Source organism: Microcebus murinus, chromosome 15 (genome assembly GCF_040939455.1).
Source record: "Microcebus murinus isolate Inina chromosome 15, M.murinus_Inina_mat1.0, whole genome shotgun sequence".
NCBI classification, from domain to species: domain Eukaryota; kingdom Metazoa; phylum Chordata; class Mammalia; order Primates; family Cheirogaleidae; genus Microcebus; species Microcebus murinus.
Genome location: NC_134118.1, coordinates 7,661,413 through 7,684,628, shown reverse-complemented (window position 1 = coordinate 7,684,628; position 23,216 = coordinate 7,661,413). Strand labels below are relative to the sequence as shown.

The following is a 23,216-nucleotide window of genomic DNA, read 5'->3' as shown; positions in this document are numbered from 1 at the left end:
GACAGAAATGATGGTTGCCAGGGGACAGGAGGAGAGTGGGGAATAGGGAGATACTATTTAATGGGAACAGAGTTGCAGTTTGGGAAGATAAAGCGTTCTGGAGGTGGATAGTGGTTATGGTAGCACAACAGTGAATGCACTTAATGCCAATGAACTGTACACTTAAAAATGAGTAAGACAGTAAATTTTAGATGCATTTTACTACAACAAAAAAAGAATTTAAATAACAAAACTGCTGCAAAATCATTCTGCTCCAGGACCTGTAAGGGCAGCTGCAGGGGGTTAGCCTCTGTCCCCTGACCTGCATCAGACCCTCACTAGAGTGGGCAGGTGCTTTGCCACCCTGAAGACCCCAGCTCCACCTTTCCCCAGACACTCAGCACTCACCCTCCAGCAGTAGCAGTAAATTTATGAGGTTTCCCACCTCTCCTCTCCCAGGTCCAAATCTCTCCCTGTTAAGCAGATAGGGGTCCAAGTACTCACCATTGCTTGGTGGAATGTGACACTTGTTGACATAGGTACAACTAGAAACAATGCATCACAAACATCCTAATTTTTTTTTTTGAGACAGAGTCTCACTCTGTTGCCTGGGCTAGAGTGCCGTGGCTTCAGCCTAGCTCACAGCAACCTTACATACCAGGGATCCCAAGGGATCCTCCTGCCTCAGCCTTCTAAGTAGCTGGGACTACAGGCATGTGCCACCATGTCTGGCTAATATTTTTCTATATATTTTAAGTTGTCCAGCTAATTTCTTTCAACTTTTTAGTAGAGACAGGATCTCGCTCTTGCTCAGGCTGGTCTCAAACTCCTGACCTCAAGCAATCCTTCCACCTTGGCCTCCCAGAGTGCTAGGATTACAGGCGTGAGCCACCACACCCGGCCACAAACATGCTAGTTTTGGAATGCCTGTTTGGCACCCAAGGGAGTTATCAAGTAAGCAGGAGGATACACTTAATGTGCAGTTCAAAAGAAAGGCCGGTGCTACAAAAATAAATGTGGGCTTTTTGCATAGAACACATAGACTCAAATGGAAATGAACGAGTTCACCCCAAGAAAAGTGTATAGACAGAAAAGTGTGTGGCCCAGGACTGAGTTAACTAGAGGAAGGAAAATGGAGAAAACATCACCCAAGTCTTTCTAACCCACCCACAAGGGATAGCCAAATCAAGGATTTAATCAGGATATTTGTGTTTCAACGAGAGAAATTGAACCAACAAAGGTATTGTATTGGAAGCTTTGTGAGTCCCAGAAAGAATAGGCATGCAGAAAAACAAACAAACAAACAAAAAAAAAAAAAGAATAAACCTCTTGACTTTCTTGCTCTAGCATAATTATTTGCTTCTCTATACGTCAACTTTATGCCCAAGAAAGAAACGCCACTATAGCAGCAATGAACCTCATCTCTTCCAGCTTCACCACCAAGAAGGACTGAGCTTCTTTTCAATTCCAGTTCAAAGAATTCCAAGGAAGAATTGATTGGTGTAGCTTAAGTCATGTGGTCATCCTACTGTTATGTTCGGAATGTTTATGTTCCCCCCCAAATTCATATGTTAAAATTGAAATCCTAACCCCTAAGGTTAGGATGGTATTTAGAGATGGGACCTTTGGGAGATTCGGTCATGAGGGTGGAGCCCGCGGAGCGGGGGCAGTGCCCTTATCAAAGAGGGAGCGGGGAGCGGCTTAGCCCCTTTCACCGTGTGACAACACAGCGAGAAGGCACTGTCCACAAACTGGGATGCACGCCCTCGGCAGACACCACATCTGCTGGTGCCCTGATCCTGGACTCCCAGACTCCAAAACTGTGAGAAATGAATTTCTGACAGGTACTTTTGTAATTGCAGCCTGATTAGACCAGGCGTCCTCAAATGACAGCCCGCAGGCCACATGCTGCCCGCCTAGGACATTTATCCGGCCTGCCGGGTGTTTTTGCCGCAGCTGCCTCTCCTGCTTAGCAGCTTGACTCCTCCCGGGCCCACAGTGCGCACTCTCCAGTGATCTGAAGGACAGTGAACTGGCCCCCTGTTTAAAAAGTTTGAGGATGCCTGGAATAAACGAAGACACCTACCAAGCAACTGAGGCTAGGGAGCAGATATACTTAGCCTAGGTTGGGCTGGAGCCCATGCCTGGATCAGTCATCGATTGTGACCGTAGAGAAAGGGTCAGTAAGGATGGGTCACCAGAACTGCCAGCTTTGAGTCAGAGAAGCATTTCTTAGAAAAAGTAGGAAGAGGCCTGGGCAGATAAAAGCAAGAGCCCACTATACGTCCAGACTCTTGAGGCAGAAGCCTGTTTGTGAAGGCACAGTAAATTAAGGAAGTGGTGACACCAGTCACACACCCACTCTCCCTCTAAAAGAGAGCACATCTCAGTAATTACAAGACTCCTGCTGGCCTGGGAAGTCTGCTGCTGAAGCCCCAATCGCAGCACATTCAGGGCAGCCTGCGGCATATCTTTGGTCTCAAAGCACCCTACGCAATCAGTGGACACTACAGCAGTCCCACCCGGGAGATGGGGACAGTCATTCCTCAGCATTTCCCCCCACTTTCATCACAAGGAAGAGCTTAATCCTTCCAGAACCCATCTTCCCAAAGGTTACTCAGTAAGAAGCAAGGGTCTATTGACTACTGACACACACAATCCTAAAGTTGCCCCATTAGACACTGAGGATTCCATCCTATGCCCCAGTGGTTTTCTCCATCTTATTACAGGAAAATGTACCAGCACCAGAAATCAACACATTTTTCTAGGCAGTGGTTATCAGTTGTGATGAGTACAAGGTTGCTTTTGTGTTCTTATCTATGTGCAGCACAGAAACATTGCCTGCCTTTGCTCTAGTGTGCTCAATCCCTGCAGATGAGCTAATCACAAACAGAACCACAGTGTCCACTGTTGATTATCTATGACCTATACTGCTCCACACAACAGGCCAAGGGGGGCTTATCACAATGAATTAGGTCACTCACTGTTAACTTTCAACAGAAGGACTTAAACAAGTTAGGACTTGGTAGGGCCACAACAATTGGTGATAATATCACTGTTAGCCAGACTTAAATAGCAGCCTCTCACTATCCACACCAACCCAGTAGCTATAAACAATGTCAACACTATGTAAGCACCTGTATTTCTGTTAACCTGGCACTGTTTGCAGCTGTAACTTATTCCAGTTGGCTGTAACCATTGTTTCTCATACTCAGGTTGCCCCTGTCTGGTCACTGCCATGAGAGGGAGCCCCTCTGTTCACATTAGACTTCTTGTCCCTATCATTGATAACCCAGAAAACTCTGAAGGAGCCATCAATCTCCAACAATCAGAGATAGCAGGCCACTCCTGTCTTCTCTGCACTATAGGTCCAGCAACTGCTACCTTTCAAGTTACCCTGATCCCCTTGGTAAAGAAAAACTTGTAGACAATCTTCATGCCTAAGCTGGATGTTTGTCATTTCATAGGAGTAATGCTGCAGAGCAGAATATCGGACACAGTGTGGGCTATTCCAGCTTCAGAGCAGGAGCCTCTGAAACAAATGAATTTATGCTGATGCTTTCATTGTATCCTTAGCTCACTGGGTATAGTATAGACCTTGCCATACTTTAAACCCAGACCTTCTTAACCAAGTTTTAAGTTCTGCATGTCTGTTATAAATGGTCCCCCCAAACTGAGTTTAAATTACAATGCTGCACAAAACTTTAGAAGCATGACCATTCAACCTGCTAACTTCTGACTATTCATTCTCACCAAGTCTTATTATGTGCTACTATATTCCTTATAGATCTAAACACTGTATTTTATTGAATATAAAATTCTGACTATAAGACCCACTTTTTGTACCACTAAGAAATACAAAACCTTGCCAATTAAATTATGACGATGCTTTTTTAAACCACTTATGATTTTTATTTAAAACTTTTTAAAGGGATTCTTCTAGACCAGGGTTGGCAAACTATAGCCCATGGGCCAAATCTGACCTGCCACCTGTTCTTGTAAATAAAGTTTTATTGGAACACAGCCAAGCTCATTGGTACACCCTTTGCCTATGGCTGCTTTTGCACTACAATGACAAAGCTGGGACAAGGACAGGATGGCCTTCAGAGTCAAAAATATTTATCTGGTCAACCTTCTTTGTTGTTGCTTCATTTAGATACATTTTTTAAAAATTGTATTTTCTTTTTTATTTACACAAGGATTGGTGTAAATGAAATAAATTGGTTGTTTACAACAAATATGCAAGAAAACTTGGGTTTGTGGTTATCTAACAACAAATATTTGCTTCACTAAATTCAAATTTTGGCCCTGCTGATTTGTTTTCTGTGTCCTTGCCATTTTACTGCCAAATCATAGTATAATCTTTTTGAGGCTGTGTTAAGTAGGATCAGCAGCATAGGCCGGGCTCCCCTGAACAGCTTCTACGCTGGACTCACCTGGGATCACCCCTGGGACTAGGATTATCTGAGAGTTCTGTAGGGAGGAAAAACAATTTTTCCTCTACTCTTCATAGTTTTTGGGTGGGCCCCCAGTAATAAAAGACAGACTGACAAGAGACAGACAGACATTTATGAACACATATGCCTCATGTAAACACACACAAGAGATACCAGGGGAAAATGAGTAACTCTCAAAGAGGCAGCTTAGAACTCAGGCTTACATACCATCTTCAGCTCGAAGGAAAAAGGGTGTAGGGGAAGGCAAGTTATGGGAAGGTGACTAGGAACAGCACAGTAAGCAAGGACAAGATTCATTAGATATCTTCTCCAAAGAAAAGTGTCTATTGATTTAATCCTTGTCTTCCCATGTGCGGGAGATGAGGGAGACAAGTTTTCCTTATAAAAGGGTAACTTCTGGCCCTGTAATCCTAGCACTCTGGAAGGCTGAGGCAGGAGGATCACTTGAGCTCAGGAGTTTGAGACCAGCCTGAGCAAGAGCAAGACCCTATCTCTACAAAAAATAGAAAAATTAGCCAGGTGTGGTGGCATGTGCCTGCAGTTCCAGCTACTCGGGAGGTTGAGGCAGGAGGATCACCTGAGTCCAGGAGTTTGAGCTTGCAGTGAGCTATGATGACACCACTGCACTCTAGCCGGTATGGTGGGGGGGGGGGGGGCACAAGGGGTGACTTCTACTCTGTTTCCAGAGCTTCTCCTGTGTCTGCTGTTTCTCAAAATAATCCTTATGCAAAAGAGGGTGGCATATGCTGGTCTCCTACAGTTCCAAGATGGCCTCACTGACATGTCTGTCAGTTGGCACTGGCTGTCTACTGGGTCCCTCAATTCTCCTCCAGATGGCCTCTCATCCTTTATGCTGGAGGGGGCTTCTTCATACAATGGTGGACACATTCCTGAAAAGCAAACCCCAGCATGAAAGGGCTTATCAAGCCTCTGTTTGCAACACATTTGCTGATAGCCCTTAGGGTGGCCAAGCCCAGCATTAACAGAAGAGGGGGCTGCCCAAGGGCACAACTACTCAGAGCTGATTTACTTGAGGCCACTAATGACACAATGTACCATACGAATGCTAGGAAAATAAAAATCCCATCCCTTCCTTCTTTGGGTAATGCATACTTACAGTTAGAAAAGGAAATCCCAGCAAGGGAGTTTATGTCTCTCATTAGACATTATAAAAGCCTTTTTAGAGAAACAGTATAATATACAACTATGAACTAATTCTTGGTACATCCATTTGGTTTTCTGGTGTTTTCATTTGCTTGTTTGTTTGTCTAAGGGACAGAATCTTGCTTTGTTGCCCAGGCTGGAATGCAGTGGCTCAATCATAGCTCACTGTTACCTCAAATTCCTGGTCTCAAGGGATCCTCCTGTCTTAGCCTCCCCAGTAGCTGGGACTACAGGTGTGCAACACCATGCCTGGATAACTTATATTTTTATTTTTTGTATAGATGGAGTCTTGCTATGTTGCCTAGGCTGGTCTCAAACTCCTGAGCTCAATGGATCCTCTCACCTCAGCCTCCCAAAGTACTGGGACACAGGTGTGAGCTGCTGTGCCTTGCCTGTTTTTTTTTCCCCTTTAATATTAAAAAAAAAAAATCCCCTTTATTTTGGTACTCTGAATTTCAAGAATAAAGATGCAAAAGCTCATCTTGCCATTTTTTCAATTTCTGCAGAAGCTGTCCCTTTTGCCTATTCTCTGCTATTAGAAGGGACTCTGGTTAAACCAAGTATGCATAAAACAAGTTTCCTTTCAGTGGGTCTACCAATGCAGGTGTCTCATCACAGTCCACATTCTGCTGAGAAGGTGGAAAGGGATGGATCCTTACTGACGCAAGCTTCTGGCAGGGGTGGGCTCAAGAACATTGGGGGAGTAGATACATCTCAGGAAGTTCAAGCAGCCCCTGCCTAGGTTCTGGCAGGCATCTCAAGTCTAATATATTGATAACTGAACTTGTGATAAACTATCACCTTCCCCCCATCATGCTGCTCTCCTAGTTTCTTCCTTTTCAGCAAATGGAACCACTATCCATGCAGCTACTCAAGCCAAGATCCTAGCGGTAACGCTTGATTCTTCCTGTCTCCCTCACTACCATCCACAAGAGCTATCATTTCATCTCCAAAGTGCACCTCAAAGTTCTTCCCCCTGTCTCATATACAGTCCCCACCCTGGGATGGACCTCCAGTCTCTCTTCCAGGGCAACTACAATGGTTCCCTAACAGCTGCTGCCCTTGTCCGCAGGGCAGCCCGAGTGACTTTCTAAAGACAAAACGGACAATGCCAGTACCATTCTCAAAATCCTTTTGTTGCTTGCCAACATAGTTTTAATAAAATCCAAATTCTTTACAGTGACCTAAAATGCCTGTGGGAATTATTCAAGATTACTATGATAACCCATGCATTCTCAGTAGGGGGATAGTACAGCCCCCAAGGAAATGAAAATCAGTTCTGGAGGGGAGGAGAGGGGATGAAAAAAAATCTTACTCTTTCCAATGTATAAATAACAGAGTATATACGAGCTCTATGGAAGTATAATAAAGCTTGTGTGGGGATGATTAGAAAAACAGAGTGTAAGTGAAGGGTGAGAAACTAACCTAACTTTATCTCAGGCTCCTCTTTCCCTTATTTACTAGACCAGTGCCACACAGTATAGTAGCCCCTGGTGACATGTGAATACTGAATCCTAGACATGGACCTATTGTAAAGGAGAAAGCAAAGTTTTAATTTTAATTAAGATTTTGATTTCAATAGCCACATATGGCTAGCAGCCACCAAATCACACAGCACAGCTCTAGACACTGATGGGCCTCCTTCTGATTCAAGGAAACCAAGCCCTTTGCACATGCTAACTGTATCTGTCAGGATACTTTTGCTACAAATTACAAAAATTCAGAGCAGATTAAACGTAAGTCCAGATGAGAGAGAACCCAGGGTTGGCTAATTCAACAATGCAACGCCCTTATCACAGATCCAGGTTCCTTCCCTCTGCCTTCACTGCCATCCCTGAAGTCTCCACACTGTCCTCCGGCTGTCCCCCTAATCACCACAAGACAGCTGCCACAGTGCCAGGCATCACATCTAAACCTAATGCTCAGACTGCAGCTGTTTCTTGTTTTTCCTTTTAAAAATGAGAAAAACTTCTCCTCACATCTCAGTAGCTAGAATTTTATCTTATGTTTCTATCTAAATCAATCACTAGCAAGAAGAACAGGACCACTACAGGCTCGCATCCTGCAAGAGCCATTCCCTGGAGCTGGATAGAGTGTGGGTCTCCAAAGCATATGGCTGGGAGAGTGGATAAGTCAGGGCCCTGTAGGAAAGTGAAGACTTGCACACCTGGTGCTGGGGGACGGGGTGGGGGCGGCGGAGTGTGAAAAGACAATGTGACCCTCTGTTCCAGGTAGAACTAAACTGAACCAGCTGGGAATTGCCCTGTGCTAGTGGTTTCCAGAGTATGGCAGCAGCAGTATCAGCATTACCCAGAAACTATTTCAGAGAACTGAAAATCTTCAGGTCCTGCCCCAGACCTATGGAATCAAACTCTGGGGATGGTGCCCAAGAATCTGTGTTTTAACAGGCCTTCTAGGGCCTTCTAGGATTCTGATAAACCCGAGTTTAAAAAACATTGCCCCATTCCAGTGGTTCTCATCTGGGGGACAGTTTTGCTCCCAGTGTATATCTGGCAATGTCTGGAGACATTTTGGTTGTCACATCTGGAGTGCAGGGTGCTACTGGCATCTAGTGGTAAAGGTCAGGACGTTGTGAAAGACAGTCCCCCACAACAAATGAGTGACAAGCCCCAAATGGCAAGAGGGCTGAGGTTGAGAAACCCTCCTCCACAGCATGGGGCAAAGGAAGCTCCTTTACAGTGGCTGTAGCCTACCTGGCTCTCCACGTGGGAGTCTTTGAGCCTGGCTAGCGCAAGGATTAGCATCTGTCAGGCACCTTCAGAGCAGAAGAGGAATGTCAAATTCCTTCTGCCCACAGTCTGATCAACTCTCCTTCTAAGCAGTAAGTCCTCTGGCCTTGAACTCAGAACAGTTTTAGAGGTCTCACTTAGTATCCATCCATGGAAATGCATATAAAACAGGACACAATACTCCCCTTCAAGACCAAAAAAATTTTTTTAATAAAGGAGCGCAGTAGTAATTTCAGAATTGGCTTTTATGAGGACCTAGTCCCTCCACCTTAGAAAGTCGACAGGGTATTTGGATCAAGCACACTTTTTTCCTGCTTAGGAATCTTTCTGTTCAAATGAGTCTCTGGTCACATCTAACACTCTCATAGGGTCAGGAAATGGACAAACAGCTAGTGCTAATCTACATTTTCTAGACAAGACACAAGCAAGAAACCTTGCATTATCAGTGGATACAATTTCTCCCCATGAGAGTTTGAAGTTAGAGGAAAGCAGCAAATCATATCAGAGTAGCTAATGCTGCAATCAGTTCAGCTCAAGCCGCCTCATGAAACCTATTTTCAAATGTCTTACAGTGCAGCTTGTTCTACCACAACAGCCATGTGAACTCTTCTAGCACTTACTTAATATAACACACTTCCAGGGACAGATGTGCCAGTAAAGTTTATTTACATAATGTTCTGTCATGTCAACCACATTTAAGTTCTGGAAGTTAGTATTTACATACAGAATCCAGTATATTCCTGGAAGAATTACTTTTCTCCTCTTTGGATACAATTAATACGAAAGTTGGGGAGCTTAACGAATACCTTGCCTCACTTTGGGGTCTCATCTGGGATTTTAGAGTAAACTGTATCCAGAGGCTGCCAGTGGCAATTCATGAGGGAGTCGTAGAGTTCTTCACTTTTTGCCATAAACTCTTGGTTTGATTCCTCAATATTCAAATGAAGACTTGGATCTGCAAAAGCCAATAATTGATATAAAAAAAAATAGAATTTTATAGGACACATACTAGAAATGGCTTAAAATTAGAACATTTTTAAAAAGCATTAGCAGGGAGTATTGCAGACATTAAAGGTTAAAATTCTGAAGTTGTGGCCGGGCGCGGTGGCTCACGCCTGTAATCCTAGCTCTGGGAGGCCGAGGCGGGCGGATTGCTCAAGGTCAGGAGTTCAAAACCAGCCTGAGCAAGAGCGAGACCCATCTCTACTACAAATAGAAAGAAATTAATTGGCCAACTGATATATATATAAAAAAATTAGCCGGGCATGGTGGCGCATGCCTGTAGTCCCAGCTACTCGGGAGGCTGAGGCAGAAGGATTGCTTGAGTCCAGGAGTTTGAGGTTGCTGTGAGCTAGGCTGACACCACGGCACTCACTCTAGCCTGGACAAGAAAGTGAGACTCTGTCTCAAAAAAAAAAAAAAAAAAAAATTCTGAAGTTGTGTGCTTCCTTTCAGTAGATTTGAAAATAGAAATTTAAGCTGTAACAGTAGTATTACCAGACTCAATGAGCATCTAGCTGGCAGAGGAGACAGAGTCAAGAGATGCTCAATTTTAATCCTAATCACCACCATAAAGACCCACCTCCTAAGACTAGCACAGGAGGTTAGGGTTTCAACATATGAAATTGGGTGGGGGAACACAAGCATTCAGTCTGTCATAATGGGATTTTTAAAATATGTTTTTCAAATACTTCACTATTAGTGCATAGGAACAACAGAGTTTTGCACGTTAATTTTGCATCCTTCAATGTTACTAAATTTGTTTATTAGATCTAACAGTGTTTGATGGAGTCTGTGGGGCTTTCTATACAGGCATGCCTTGGAGATATTGCAAGTTCAGTTCCTAACTACTGCAATAAAGTGAATACTGCAATACAAGTTACACAAATTTTTTGGTTTCCTAGTACATATAGAAGTTATATTTACATTATACTGTAAGTCTATTAAGTGTGTGGTAGATTATTAAGGTATATAAAACGGGTACATACCTTAACAATACTTTACTGCTAAAGAATGTTAATTAAATAAGTATGGGCTGTTAGAAAAATGGCACTCAAAGATTTGCTTGACACAGGGTTGCCACAAACCTTCAATTTGGGAAAGACACAGTATCTGTGAAGCACAATAAAACAAGATATGCCTGTATATAAGATCATGTCATCTGCAAATAGGGATAATCTTATTTCTTTCTTTTGCTTAACTACTCTAGCTAGGACTTCTAGTACTATATTGAATAGAAGTAGTGAAAGTGGGCGTCTTGTCTTGTTCCAGATCACAAAAGAAAAGCTTTCAACTTTTCCCCACTATGTTAGCTGTAGGTTTGTCACATATGGCCTTTGTGTTGAGGCACATTCCTTTTATACTTAACTTCTTGAGAGTTTTTATCACAAAGTGATGTTGAATTTTGTCAAATGCTCTCTCTGTATCTATTGAAATGATCACATTTTTGTCCTTCATTCTGTTAATGTGATATATCACATTTATTGATTTGCATATGTTAAACCATCCATGCATCCCTGGGATGAATTCCACTTGATCAAGGTGGATGATTTGTTTTTTGGTTTTTTTGAGACAGAGTCTCACTCTATTGCCCAGGCTAGAGTGCCATGGCATCAGCCTAGCTCACAGCAACCTCAAACTCCTGGGTGCAAGCAATCTCCTGCCTCAGTCTCCCAAGTAGCCAGAACTATAGGCATATGCCATCATACCTGGCTAATTTTTCTATTTTTTTGTAGAGATGGGGGTCTCACCCTTGCTCAGGCTGGTCTCCAACTCTGGACCTCAAGTGATCCTCCCTCCTTGGCATCCCAGAGTGCTAGGATTACAGGCGAGAGCACTGCGCATAGGTTGGATGATCTTTGTAATGTGCTATTGAATTTAGTTTGCCAGTTATTTTGTTGAGGACTTTTGCATCTATCAGGAATGGTCATCAGGGCTATTGACTATAGTTTTTTGTTGTGTCCTTGTCTGGCTTTGTAGAATGAGTTTGGGAGTATTCCCTTCTCTTCAATGTTTTTGAATAGTTGGAGAAGAATTGACATTACTGCTTCTTTCAAGGTTGGTAGAATTCAGTAAAGTTATCACGTATAGTCCTGGGCTTTTCTTTGATGGGATACTTACTACTGATTCAATTTCCTTACTTAATTTCTTTATTAGTCTCTTCAAATTTTCTATTTCTTCATAATTCAGTTTTGGTAGGTGGTAGGTTATATGTACCAAGGAATTTATCCATTTCTTCTATGTTATCCAATTTGTTGCTGTATAATTATTCATAAATCTCTTATGATCTTTTGTAATTTCTGTGGTATCAGTTATGTCTCCTTTTTCATCTGATTTTCAGTTTTTTTCCTTAGCCTAGCTAAATGTTTGTCAATTTTATGTTTTAAAAAAACCAACTCTGTTTTGTTGATCTTTTGTATTGTTTTTCTAGTCTATTTATTTCTTCTCTGATCTTTATTTCCTTCCTTCTATAACAATTTTGAGTTGAGTTTGTTCCTGTTCTTCTAGTTCCTTGAGGTGCGATTGTGTTACATTTCTAACTGGCCAGTACTATGCCAGATCTATGATTAGCCAATGCTTGAGTGGTTATTATGTGCCAGAAGCTGTTAGAACACTTAAAAGCATTTTAGATCTATCATGCTCACCTTTACTACAAGGTAGGAATTAATGTCTTCACTTTACAGAAAGTGAAGTAGCCACATTAGAGAGTAATTTGTCTGGAATAACAGAGTTGGTAAGTGGCATTTAAATCCTGGTGGTCTGGATCCAGAAAGCACACTCTTATTGTATGTTTTTCTCCATTAATTTTTAGAGATTATCTGCATAACTAATGAAGGCAGGAAGAGTAGACTTACACTTTAACCACGCAGAAATCTAAGAGCTGAAAATAAGCACCCTTTATTCATATCTAAAAAAGTAATAAAACTAGAACTGCTTAAAGTATTTAAAGACTTCTTTTAAACAATTTTATTTAATTTAAAGATTGAGCACCAACATGCAAACTCTGCATTGGTTACCAGAGCTACAAAAACTGGTAACAACATGCTCTCTTCTTTGATAAAGCCACAAAGGCAGCAAGTAGGTTTGTCTGGTGGGGGTGTGCGGAGGAGAAGACCAGATGGACACGTGATCAGACAGACATGTGACAAGAAACACACAATGGTGTTCCCTGCATCTCTCCTCTATTTTTCTTTCCCATTACTTAAAAGCAGCAAAACACTCCCCCCCCCCCCTTTCTCATACGAGACATTTAAAAGCAGTATTCTTCTTTGGGCAGATAAACTTTGTCCTTTTCAAAACAGATCAACGGCTAATGGAAGCGGAGCACACTGTGTGGAGGAAGGACGTGCTTGTAGCCCTGGCCTGGGAGAGGCAAAAGCATTACATGTAACCAAAATGTTTGTGCCCCCATAATATCCTGCATTAAAAAAAAAAAAAAGAATTAGGGAAGCACTGCCATCCTGACTCTACAGAGCAGGCCTATCAGGCCCCCCAGGAACCAATAACCCTCAGGGCAGCTAGGAAGCCAAAGCTACAGCAGTCACCTGTGCTCTTCCTCCTTAAAAAAACAAAATTAAAACATAATTAATCTCAAAGTCTAAACTTACAGAGGAAACGATCTTAACTACTTACCGTCTTCTTACTGTTTGGAATGTCCACATTTCCCGGCACACCAGAAAGGCCCAGAGAGGTGTCTTAGCAATTTCCAAAAACAGTTTACATTACTAAAAAGAATGGCTTAGGCAACCTATGTTGGAATTTTCTAGTAGGATCGCTCAGTTTCTAGCAAGCTGAGTGAACAAGGAATCTGGAAATAGGGTTATGCTTTGTTTTCAACCGAGGCACAAGGTTTACATTTACCTTCTAGCGGGTCTTCATCTTGGTTTTCAGCCAGAGCTGTGGTTTCCTACAACAAAAAAAATCACTATCTTAAGAGAAAATTTCACTTAAGAGAAAACTTTTACGTAAAGGTTTAATATCAATATACACTTTCTTGGGAAAAAACTCTAGCTCTAAAAAAAAAACTTAGAACAACACCAAAAAAATCTAAAATGATATTCCTTTAATTTGTTTTGAATTTTGATTAAAAGAATCTTTAGATGAAATAAACACCACAGTTATGAAATGAGTGAACTGAGCCAACAGAAGAAAAGTCGTAAAGGAGGAACAAGCCCAACAAAGGCCTCTGGCCTCTCTGAAGCTTCCTGGAAGTAAGTGGTGTCCTAGGGCCCAGGCTAGGACCAGACACCGGGACTCTGGCATCTAGACCCTCGTCTCCTGCACTAGATGCCTACCGCTCTACCTGGAGTTCTGCCCTTCCTTCCAGAAGACAATCTGCAGTCTCCATGAACGCATTTTCCTCATGGCCTTCTAATCACAACCACAACCCTATGGCTTAGCTAAGGACTAGGATATTAGATGCCAGTGAAATGCATAGGCTACAGAAAAGTAGACCAATCAATTGTATTCTTACATAATGAGAGATGCAAATTCCAGAAGCACTCCCAAAATCAATTTTAGTTGGTTAACCCAGACTCTGTCAGCTCTACTGGGGAAGCGTACATTTTATGACTCCTTTTCATATACACCTGTTGGGAACCTGCCTTAAGCATGTACAGCTGTTCGAAGGAGGCACCCTATCTGGGAGGCTCCTGGCACCAGTGAACTTAATGAAGCCTCTATTGCTAATAAGAATGAGATGATATTGAGAGCCAAAGATCCACTATCTCTTCTTTTTAGTCTATCTGAAAGTAAGCCTCCCCTTCACTCTGAAATCTGTCCTGGTTTGGAACATAAATTACATAGTTACCATAAATTTAATCATACCTTTAAATTTGATGATGTCTTTTTTCTATTTACAAATGGCTATGACAGTCAGAATCTGTGTTTGGGGGAAGGCCTGTCCATAAAAAGTCCAAATAACCTCACATTTCTTCCTTTTCTATGTGTGCTCTGGTAAACATATATCCTAAATGACCAGAGTAGGGGAAAGCAGAAACTATCTAGAAAGAGCATTCTTTCTGGTCTCAGAGCCACCTGGGCAGCATATGCAGCTGGTTGTCCTAAAAGAAAGGCACATCTATGAAACATGTGCCTCTCCTCATGAGAACATGGGAAAGTTGTGCCGATGGACCACAAAGACCTGAGCATCATCTTGAAGACATCCACTTCCTCTAATCTTAAGCAAGTCACAATGTCAAAATGTAAAGGAGGGGACTCTTGGGGGGGTCTAACTCCTTAAGTTGGGGAGATAAGGAACAGGGACAGAGGCATGGCACATTGAGGGAAGCAAGAAATAAAGCGATGATATCTCAAGGAGGACACACTTTATTAGAGAAGACGGAAATGAGGATGTATGAGCAAAAGAGACCCCCACCATGGAGCCCTACCATCTTTAATTTCGCTGAGCAACTTCCAAACAGGGAACACCCACCAGGATAGCAGGCAGATGGCACAGTGTGGTTACCACACCCACTAAAGGGAATATATTTATAATTCTTGAGTCAAAAAATTCATGCTATAGTCATAACTTGACTAGAGAGTGAGATAAAAATCCCAGAATGTGACAACTGGAATAGAGGAATGGAGGGAAGAGGTGGCTGGCAAGAAAAAAGGATGTTAATGTCTTAATTTTCTCATGAGTGATAGGAAATCAAGATATACTTTTATTTCTGAAGTTGATAATATACTCATACCTATACTTCAACCACCACAGAACAAATAGACCACCTCCCAAAAAAGAGCAAAAAAAGGAAGGGGTGAAAGGAAGAAGTGTGCTGAAACCTTAGGCAATATATTAATAGCAAAAGGTTTTTAAAAAGTGGTGCAATATCAAACATCTGCTAAAAGGGAAAAACCCAAATTAGGCTAAAAGGAAGAAAAAAAAAGAAATCTAACAAAATATTTTATGCGAGAGGCACACCTAAAACAGACTTAAAAATTTGAGAATGAAAGTTTGGGCAATAAAATATTAAATAATTGTAAGTTATAAAGACCAGCCCGGGTACAGTGGCTCACACCTGTAATCCCAGCACTCTGGGAGGCCAAGGTGGGAGCATCGCTTGAGACCAGGAGTTTGAGACTGGTGTGGGCAACATAGCAATATAAAGAAAGATTAGCCAGGCATGGTGGTGCATGCCTATAGTCCCAGCTACTACAGAGGCTGAGGCTGGAGGATCACTTGAGCCCAGGAGTTTCAGGCTACAGTGAGCTACGATTGCACCACTGCGCTCCAGCCTGGGTAACAGAGCAAGAAGACCTAGTCTCAATCAATCAATAAGTCAAAAATTTTTAAAAAGTAAAGACCAAGGATCTAGCTATTAAATTCAACTTTCGTTTTAAGGCAAAGGCCATTACACAAAGTGTCACTATGCATATTAGGACACAAACTGTTGGGGGCAGGGCATCCGTAATGTTTTGATTGCAAGTGCTCATTTCCCTAATACGTCAATATCTTATTCAGTCAAGCAAAATGGACATGATCCAACAGAAAAAAAGTAGACAAAGGACAAAGTCACAAAACACAAACACCAACGAACATTTTAAAAGATATTTGCCTTCAATAATAGACAATTGTCTCCTGTGCCTATCAGATTGGCTAATCATACACAGAAGAATGTACAGCAGCAGACACATCCACCATAGTAATGAAAAGTGTAAATCATGCAGGCTCTTTTTAATTTGCTTCTTAAAATCTGTAATGTTATATTTTAACCTGCCCTTCCACATCCAGAAATTTATTCTTAGCAAAAAACAAAAACACTCAGATAGATGCCGGAAGTTAAAGCACTGAAAACATTTAAAATGTCAGATAAATGATGTGCTAAGAATCACAGCACATCTAAATGGGAAATTTTTAAAGAAAGCTCTCTTTATACAACAGAAGCAAGCAAAGAGCAAACCTGTATATACCGTCCATTCTCACCTAAAGCACCCTCCAACTCCTAAACAGAAACAAAGCCCAACCACACTGATTTTTTTAGCAAGAGTACAGGAGAAAGACAAGAAGACACAGATCTACTTCAACAGGGCTTCCTTCTGAGTGGGGAGGGAAAGGGGAAGAGGGAGGGCAAGGGGGAGGTTTTCCTTTACTCCAATACATCTTTGTGTGGTTTTAGAAACATGTCACTTTAGGCCCAGTGTGGTGGCTCACGCCTGTAATCCTAGCACTCTGGGAGGCTGAGGCAGGCGGATTGCTCTAGGTCAGGAGTTTGAAAACAGCCTGAGTAAGAGCGAGACCCGTCTCTACTATAAATAGAAATTAATTGGCCAACTAATATATATAGAAAAAATTAGCCGAGCATGGTGGCGCATGCCTGCAGTCCCAGCTACTCAGGAGGCTGAGGCAGCAGGAATGCTTGAGCCCAGGAGTTTGAGGTTGCTGTGAGCTAGGCTGACGCCACGGCACTCACTCTAGCATGAGCAACAAAGCAAGACTCTGTCAAAAAAAAAAAAAAAGAAAAAAGAAATATGTCACTTTAGTAATCAAAGTATTAACACATTTTTTTTTACATCTGATAAAGGGCTAATAATCAAAATCTATAAAGAACTCAAGTAAATGAGCAAGAAAACATCAAACAACCCCATTAAAAAGTGGGCAAAATACATAAACAGAAACTTTTCAAAAGATAGACTAATGGCCAATAAACATATGAAAAAAATGCTCATTTCTAATCATCAGGGAAATGCAAATCAAAACCACAATGAGATATCACTTAACTCCAGTCAGAATGGCTTTTATGAAAAGTCCCAAAACAATAGATGCTGGTGTGCATGTGGAGAGAAAGGAACACTCTTACACTGCTAGTGGGACTGCAAACTAGTTCAACCTCTATGGAAAGTAGTATGGAGATATCTAAAGAACTATAATTAGAACTACCATTCGATCCAGCAATCCCACTAATGGGTATTTACCCAAAGGGGAAAAAAGCTTTTTCTAAAAAAGACACTTGCACTTGAATGTTTATAGCAGCACAATTCGCAATTGTAAAGATGTGGACACAGCCCAAGTGCCCATCAATACATGAGTGGATTAATAAAATGTGGTATATGTATACCATGAAGTATTACTCAGCCATTAAAAAAATGATGAACTAGCCGGGCGTGGTGGCTCACGCCTGTAATCCTAGCACTTTGGGAGGCCGAGGCGGGCGGATTGCTCAAGGTCAGGAGTTCGAAACCAGCCTGAGCGAGACCCCGTCTCTACCAAAAATAGAAAGAAATTAATTGACCAACTAAAAAATATATATATACAAAAAATTAGCCGGGCATGGTGGTGCATGCCTGTAGTCCCAGCTACTCGGGAGGCTGAGGCAGTAGGATCGCTGAGCCCCGGAGATTGAGGTTGCTGTGAGCCAGGCTGACGCCACGGCACTCACTCTAGCCTGGGCAACAAAGTGAGACTCTGTCTCAAAAAAAAAAAAAAAAAAAAAAAAAATGATGAACTAATACCTTTTGTAACAACCTGGGTAGAACTGGAGACCATCCTCCTAAGTGAAGCATCTCAAGAAAAGCAAACACCACATGTACTCACTATTAAATTGAAACTAAATGATCAACACTCATGTGTACATAGGGAAGTAAAATTCAACAGAAATCAAAGCAAGTGGGAAGGGGGAGAAGGAAACGGGTAAATTCACACCTAATGGGTACAATGCACACTATCTGTGTGATGGACACACTTATAACTTTGACTCAAACTATACAAAAGTAATTATGTAACCAAAACATTTGTACCCCCATAATATTCTAAAATAAAATTTTAAAAAACCAAAAAAAGATACCTTCTTTAAAGTGTGTTTATGTCCTCTACTATATCAAAACAAAACCAAAAACTATCTCCTATCCTAGATTAAGTGTTAAAGTCTATTGAATGATAATAATCTAAAATTTAGTAGCAGGAATTTAGGCAAAGACTTCATCAGTCTTTTGTTTCTGGAAGAGAATGAGGACTTAAATCATTTGCAAGTCAAAATTTCTTAGGTTATGCATAATATCCAAACTCATCAAAATGTATAAATATGTGCAGGCTTTTCTTTTTTGTACATCAATTATACCTCAATAAAGCCGTAATTTTTTTTTTTTCTTTTCTTAGGTCATCAGCTTTATGCTCTGGTATTAAAACAGAGCAAAAGCCATGTGTGGGAATTTGTATGACAGGACGTGAATGTGTAAAGATAGGGAAGTAATGTTTACATTTTTAGGCACATGAATGACACAAGATCCATTTCGGCAAGGGATACCTCAGGCATAACCAAAGTTCCTGCTGGGCGTTGAAGGGTCTCATGTGCTGAAACTCCATTTCCATCCACTGCACAAGTGTAGCTGTAGCCAGAAAGAGGACAAGAGCTGTGTTGCTGCTTGTACCAGTTGCCATAGTGGTAACCCTGGCTGGGCTGGAACTCCGGCTTCACTCTAATAGCAGGGAGAGACCACGAGGACAACCATCATCAACCAACACAAAATTATTCACAAGCTCCCAGACTTTTCTTCATTCCAGGAAGTTTCCAGAAAGGATAATTTCTGCTTTAACTCTCTAAAAACATCTACGTTCAAAGCGATAGTTTATAAGTTGCCAAAACTCATATAATAGAACACTAACAGCTTTCATTTTCATTCAAAGTATGAAAAAAAACCACTCACCTTTGCCACTGGCAGTAATAGTAATTTTGTTGAGCTATGCCAAAACCTGCAAAACTTTCCCGTTGGGCCATTTATCCAGAAACTTTACAAAAGGAGACACCAGAATTCAGTTTTTATTCCTGTGGCAAAATCCCAATTGGTCAGACCTCTCAACCCTGAAAAATACCTCTCCCAACTACCTCTGAGATAGAGTAATTACATTGAGTAGCAATTCCTGCTAGACAATTGATTGCTTCACTTTCTGACAATGAGGGGAAGGTGTGGGTTGGGGCAGGGTTGTACTGGGGTCACCTGGGGGAACTTCTGCAACCTGTTCCTCTGGCTTCCAGCTCCTCCCCAACTGTCAAGCCTAGGCAAGTAGAACTTAGTGGGGGCTGGCTGGGGCGGGGGTGTCAGAAAGGTGGGGTGTGTTGCTCTACTACAAAGGACACAGTTTCCACTGTACTCCCTTACCATAATAGGTAAGAGAGTCACTTTAATAACTAAAACCTTAAGACAAATATCACAATTTGATGTTTCCCTCCTCAGTTATCTGCTAAGAATAACTACTGGAACCACCATGTAGCTTTTTTTAAAAGCCTCTGAAGGTTGAAATCATTATCCCAACTAGCTGCAAAATGAAGAGTCAGGGAAGAAATGTTATATCTCACTTACAAACTTAACATGGGTACAGGGCAAAATTTAAAAAAAATATTTCTGTGGTTCACTTTTATTTTTTAAAGCATGAGAAAGTGGTAGCTTCCCAAACTTTCATGTGCATACAAATTATCTGGATATGTTTAAAATGTAGGTTCTTTGCTTCTGGAAGTTGACCTTAAAGAAAAAAAATAAAAATAAAAAATAAAATGTAGGTTCTGGTCAGGTGTGATGGCTCACACCTGCAATCCCAGTGCTCTGGGAGGCAGAAGCAGGAGGATTCCTTGAGGCCAGAAGTTCAAAACCAGCCTAAGCAACATAGCAAGACCCTTGTCTCTTAAAGGAAAAAGAAAAAAAATTAGCTGGGACTACACACACGTGTAGTCCCAACTTGGGAGGCTGAGGCAGGATTGCTTGACCTGGGAGTTTGGAGCTGCAGTGAGCTATGATCAGGCCACTGCACTCCAGCCTGGGTGACAGAGCAAGACTCTGTCTCTAAATAGATGAAATGTAGGTTCTAACTCAACCTATATCCGAGTGGAGGCCAACGTATCATGTTGAAACCACCCATGAAGATGGCAGAAGCTGGGGACAGAAAGCTGTGAGCAAGGTTCCACGATGAAGATGGACACTGAGGGGCCTTCAGATGACAGTGACAAGGGCTCACAAACATTGTTTTGCTCTATAAAAGCCCCAAACGCAGACCTCTTGTATTTCACCTATATTATTCCCATGAAGCAGGTGAAGGAAATTTATATCAGGGCACTGTCCAGGGGAAGCAGGCCACTATCTGCACTCCCCTTAGCTCTGGAAAATACAATCACATGCAACCCTGTAGTCCTAGAATTTAACAGAGTTACTACTTGTCACATTTAGAAAGGAGGGGAATTTAGCAGGAATATTAGACTTTCACAGTTTTCCTAACAAGACTGATTTTTCTCTGTTGATTCCTGCTTTTAGCCCAGGAGATCCGCTTTACCACCACCACTGCACAAACAGAAAAATGGGCTTTTTCTTTAGCAAACCACATAAAGCCAGGCATTCAATAAATATTTGTTGAATAATGAATAAATCAACACATGGCTCAAGTGCAAAAAGCTTTTCAATGAATAATTTAAAACCAAAACTTAAAAAAAAAAATCGTGTGCTTTGTGTTGATTACTGAACTCTCAATAGTTGGTTGTTTCTCAGCAACTGCGGATTTCACAAGAAAGAGATTAAATGGCCTTTTCCATTTTATGTTTGGAAAGAGAACAGAAGGACTTAACGGAAGTGTGCTCAGTTCTAATCCAGTTGAACAGGTATATAATTCTGTACTATTTTTCTTCAGACAATGAAAACCTGTAACCTGAGCAAGTTCTAAAACTACAGCCATGGGCATGAATAAAATGAAATGCTCTTTCTTCTGTTAAAAACAATGTCCAAGGCCAAGGAAACACACACACACACACACAATAGCAGCAGTACTGGCTCTATTGTCACTTAGCTGTGTGGTCTTGAAAAGTCACTTTTGTGACTTTCTGGACATATTTCAGTATTTATAAAGACTGAATTAGTGCATTTTAACCTTAATGATGTTGAAATCATTTTTTGAAATGTGATTACATCAATGCTCTCCTCCAAAAATTTACATCCACAATTTTGCATGTAATTTCAGGAGATTCAAAACCCCTGAAACCTACCCATGCACCCCAGGATTAATAACACCTGGACTAGATGCTAAGTCCTCTGAGCTCTAATTCCACTAATTTCTAACAATTAAAAAATAAATGTTTATGGTGCTTACATTAGGGTTTTCATTCTAGAACCAACTATATTCTAAAATTCTTAGTTGGATCAAATGCCTTTTTTAAGCCACTTGGTTCCTCTCCCTTAAAAGGTGCCAGATAAGTAGGGAAAAGTGTGACAGTCTGGTAATAGATGCTCAATATAGTAATTGCCCTGTTTTAGTGGCACATTGAAATTAATTTCAAAAAACATTAAATGAATGTTAATACTTCTGAAACAGCAGTTGAGAGATTTCCCTCGGGTAGTGAGGCAGGGTACCAGGGACATTCCAGAAGCAACAGACTGTATAAAGCACACGATTTTGAAAGTTTTATTCAAAGTTTTTTCTTTTTTGCTTGAGAGAATATTACTCTTCCATTAAAATGAACTGGTATGTCATGTGTAAAGTGCAAAAAATCATATTTTTAAAAATAAAATGAGACTTTAAAGAAATGTCCTGCTTATTCTTTGTCCCATGCCCAGGGAACACCCAGTTCACACTCCTGACCTTAGTAGTAGGTAGAAATAGTTGAGAAATAGTAAATAGAAAATAATTTAAATACTAAAATAACTTGTGACTTTTACTATGGGACAGTGAATGAATACAAGCCTTTCCCCTAGACTGCGAATGAGTTTGACTACAGCACTTTAGTATCTGAGGAGCACATGTGGAGTTGCCCAAGTCACAAGACAAGCCTCCCTTGCTGCAACAACCAAAGCATCTCCCTGCAAGACCCAAATCAGCATCAATTAAAACACGTAGAATTTTACTGACAATTCGAAACACCAGATAACAAAAGTTCTTGGAAACGAAAGGGTCTGACTCTAAGCGCTCAAGGACAGCGCTACAGCTCAAATGCGGGGAGAAGATTCGACACGGACTTACGCGTCTAACTCCTGCTTGTCAAACCCACCTGCTAATGGTGTTGACGAGGACTGCACGATCCCAGATTTACGCTATTGGGAGTCTGTGAGAAAGCTGTGGTTTCTAACACATCCCTCAATCTCTGTACCTTCTGAAAATCTCAAATGTAAAAGGTTATCTTCGCTTTCCTTAATGTTTAACTTTGCACCCAAACGTGGGACAGCGGTGGAAATGGTAATAACGTGAGCTTTCCTCCTGGGGCGCTCAGCAGGCAGGCCTGCGCCCTTCTGCCCAACTCAGTCCATCTTTAGTCGCCTCAGGTCAGGGTCCTCCTCCCTCCCCAGGACGTGCCGCAACGCTGGCCACTCTGACGCCAGTCAGACGGCGGACCAAGCTGGAAGGAAAGGCACGCGGGCAGCGACGGCGGGAACGCGGGCAGCGGATCTCCAAGGCCCGGACTTGGGTCTCCCACACTCAGAGCAGTCGCTGCGGCGGGGGAGACGATGCTGCCCTCTCCAGTCATCGCGAACACGAAGTCCCACCCCTCCTTGCCCTGTCACAACCGAAAGTCCCGTCCCGAAGCTCTCTGCACAATAAGGACACCACCGCTGTGTCACAGGCACTACAACGTCCTTTCCGCACCGCCAACAGCAGCCGCCGCCGGAAATTGCTCCGCCCCTCCCTCAGACGCCATGGAAACGAGGGGCTTACGCGGAGGATGTCCCGCCTCACTCCCCTCAGCGGACCCTAGCTCACAGCTTCCTAGGATATGCCTGCTTGCCCCAATTTTTTTCTCTTTGCAATGGGAACTTCCTCATATAGCGCCCTCCCTTATTCTCCTCTTTGAAAGTACATGTGCTCTCCAAGCAGTGAAACTGTTTCCACAGCTAATAATAAGGCGCCTAAAAGACAGCCCTACGGTCATGACGTGTACTTTGTGCGCCGACGAAGGAAGGA

At 42.0% G+C, this 23,216-nt stretch overlaps 1 protein-coding gene across 1 annotated transcript; it reads right to left on the bottom strand.

The window, feature by feature from the left end:
• Positions 1-8,993: 8,993 nt before the first annotated feature.
• C15H6orf52 (chromosome 15 C6orf52 homolog) lies at positions 8,994-22,973 on the bottom strand. The gene is made up of 4 exons (XM_076010460.1): positions 18,995-22,973; positions 18,592-18,781; positions 13,211-13,256; positions 8,994-9,305 (listed from the first exon to the last, which is right to left on the bottom strand). The coding sequence occupies exons 1-4, from the start codon at positions 19,060-19,062 to the stop codon at positions 9,163-9,165; spliced, it is 447 nt and encodes a 148-aa protein (XP_075866575.1). The 5' UTR covers positions 19,063-22,973; the 3' UTR covers positions 8,994-9,162.
• Positions 22,974-23,216: the final 243 nt, after the last annotated feature.